Raw genomic sequence first — 1,645 nt, forward strand, 5'->3', positions numbered from 1 at the left:
GTTTATTAAGGAACCAAATCTGGAAGTCTGTTTTCCCTCCTCTCTGTATATGAATTTTATTGACTCTTTGTTGCTTGCAGCTAAATCTCACAGCTGGAGAAGAAGTTGAAATTGAATATGAAGTGGATGGATGGTTCTATGTAAGTATAGCACACACTGGAAAATTTTCTAACTTCCTCATTAATGGAACAGGGTGTGTTTTTTCCCACTGTGGTTAATTTTAATAATCCTCCAAAGCTCCACACTTGCAATCCTCATATATCTTGACTTTTGCTTGCTGAAGGAAATGATGTTTGATTTTTGCAGTCATAATGTCTAGATTTCATTTTATTGACTCGGAAATAAGGAAAGATAGTTGTTAGGATTTTCTTCTGCTGTTGAAATCATTGAGTAGTCTGAGAAACTAGGTTTGAGGTGAACTTTAGTCCCTAAAAAAATTTATATTTTGAATTTCAAATCAGATGGATTCATATCTGAAAGAGGTTGACAATATTTTTTCCGAAATTGACTTTTTGTCCCTTTGTTTGTCAACTAGTTCCTTTTATAAGTACAATTAAGATGGTCTTAACAAAAGATCAAGAAGCTATTATTTGGTTTATGGATATACCTAAACAAGAATGACACTAGTTGAATCCTCCAAAGATATGATATTGTGGTATCATTACCAAAGGGGTTTTCTGATGTTCCATTATTATCATTTTGCCTTTGTTGTGTGAGATTCTATTCTGCCTCTTACCATATATTGTTAAACCTTTAGAACCCTAGACTGATAATTTTGTTGATTAAATTGAATATATTAGTGATTTTTTATGATTACTAAGTCTCGAAAACAAACAGCTTTCAGAAGCATGGTTTCTGGATGCAATTTAGTCTGGCAATTATACAAATTTATGCAGGATCATGCTGTAAAGTGGAATAAGCAAGCTATCAGCTCTCATAATCTCAACATTTGAGTTTTCCGAGTATAATTGAGTTTGGACGTTCTAGCCCAAATATTCACCTTGTAAACATAAGCGTCTTGTCTGAGAAATTATTCTTTAATTGCTTTAGAAGGGGAAACTATTAGGGTATTAGGGCTCTATCTGCATATGTTTCACTAATATGTTGCCTGTTGCAGGTTAAGAAGAAACGCCCCGGGAGGGATGGGAAAATGGCTGGGCTTGTTCCTGTACTCTATGTCAGTCAATCTTGATGCTGTTGACACTTCGAATAGTTTATTCCGTGGTTTGCACAAACTAAAACATTCTTGAAAATTCTCAATGAGTAAAAAGTATTGGAGAGACATGGAGCAAAGTTATTTACGCGGAAAAAATTACTACTATGCTATGATTAGCCTGATTCGCTTATAACTCATATTTTGTCTTGGAGATTGCTGCTTGTACCATAGCCGCATTCAGTTGGTTGGCTTCAGAACTTGCTGCTTGTGCAGTTGTTAGTATCGAAGCACCAGATTCTTTGTACTTCGATCCACTTATGTTTGTTCTTTTTTATCGTGTATCTTTTTTGATGTGATGGCTCATTTATCCCGAGTTTATGTATCGGGTTTTAGGTACGAGTTCTAAATCTTTATCTGTACATACTTTTTACCAATTGCGTGAGAAAATCATACCTTTATAGAAAGCTAAGATTTTTGCCGTGGTGTGAA

General features: G+C 34.8%; 1 protein-coding gene across 2 annotated transcripts in view; it reads left to right on the forward strand.

The window, feature by feature from the left end:
- The window catches only part of LOC111374952, a 38,320-nt gene extending 36,675 nt beyond the window's left edge, over window positions 1-1,645 (forward strand). For both annotated transcript variants that reach the window (XM_022997714.1, XM_022997715.1), the window contains 2 exons: window positions 81-140; window positions 1,118-1,645. In XM_022997714.1, the coding sequence (XP_022853482.1) occupies window positions 81-140; window positions 1,118-1,192 (135 nt within the window). In that variant the 3' untranslated portion in view covers window positions 1,193-1,645. The remainder of the gene's footprint in view (window positions 1-80; window positions 141-1,117) is intronic.

This window comes from Olea europaea, unplaced genomic scaffold (genome assembly GCF_002742605.1).
Source record: "Olea europaea var. sylvestris unplaced genomic scaffold, O_europaea_v1 scaffold1316, whole genome shotgun sequence".
NCBI lineage: Eukaryota > Viridiplantae > Streptophyta > Magnoliopsida > Lamiales > Oleaceae > Olea > Olea europaea.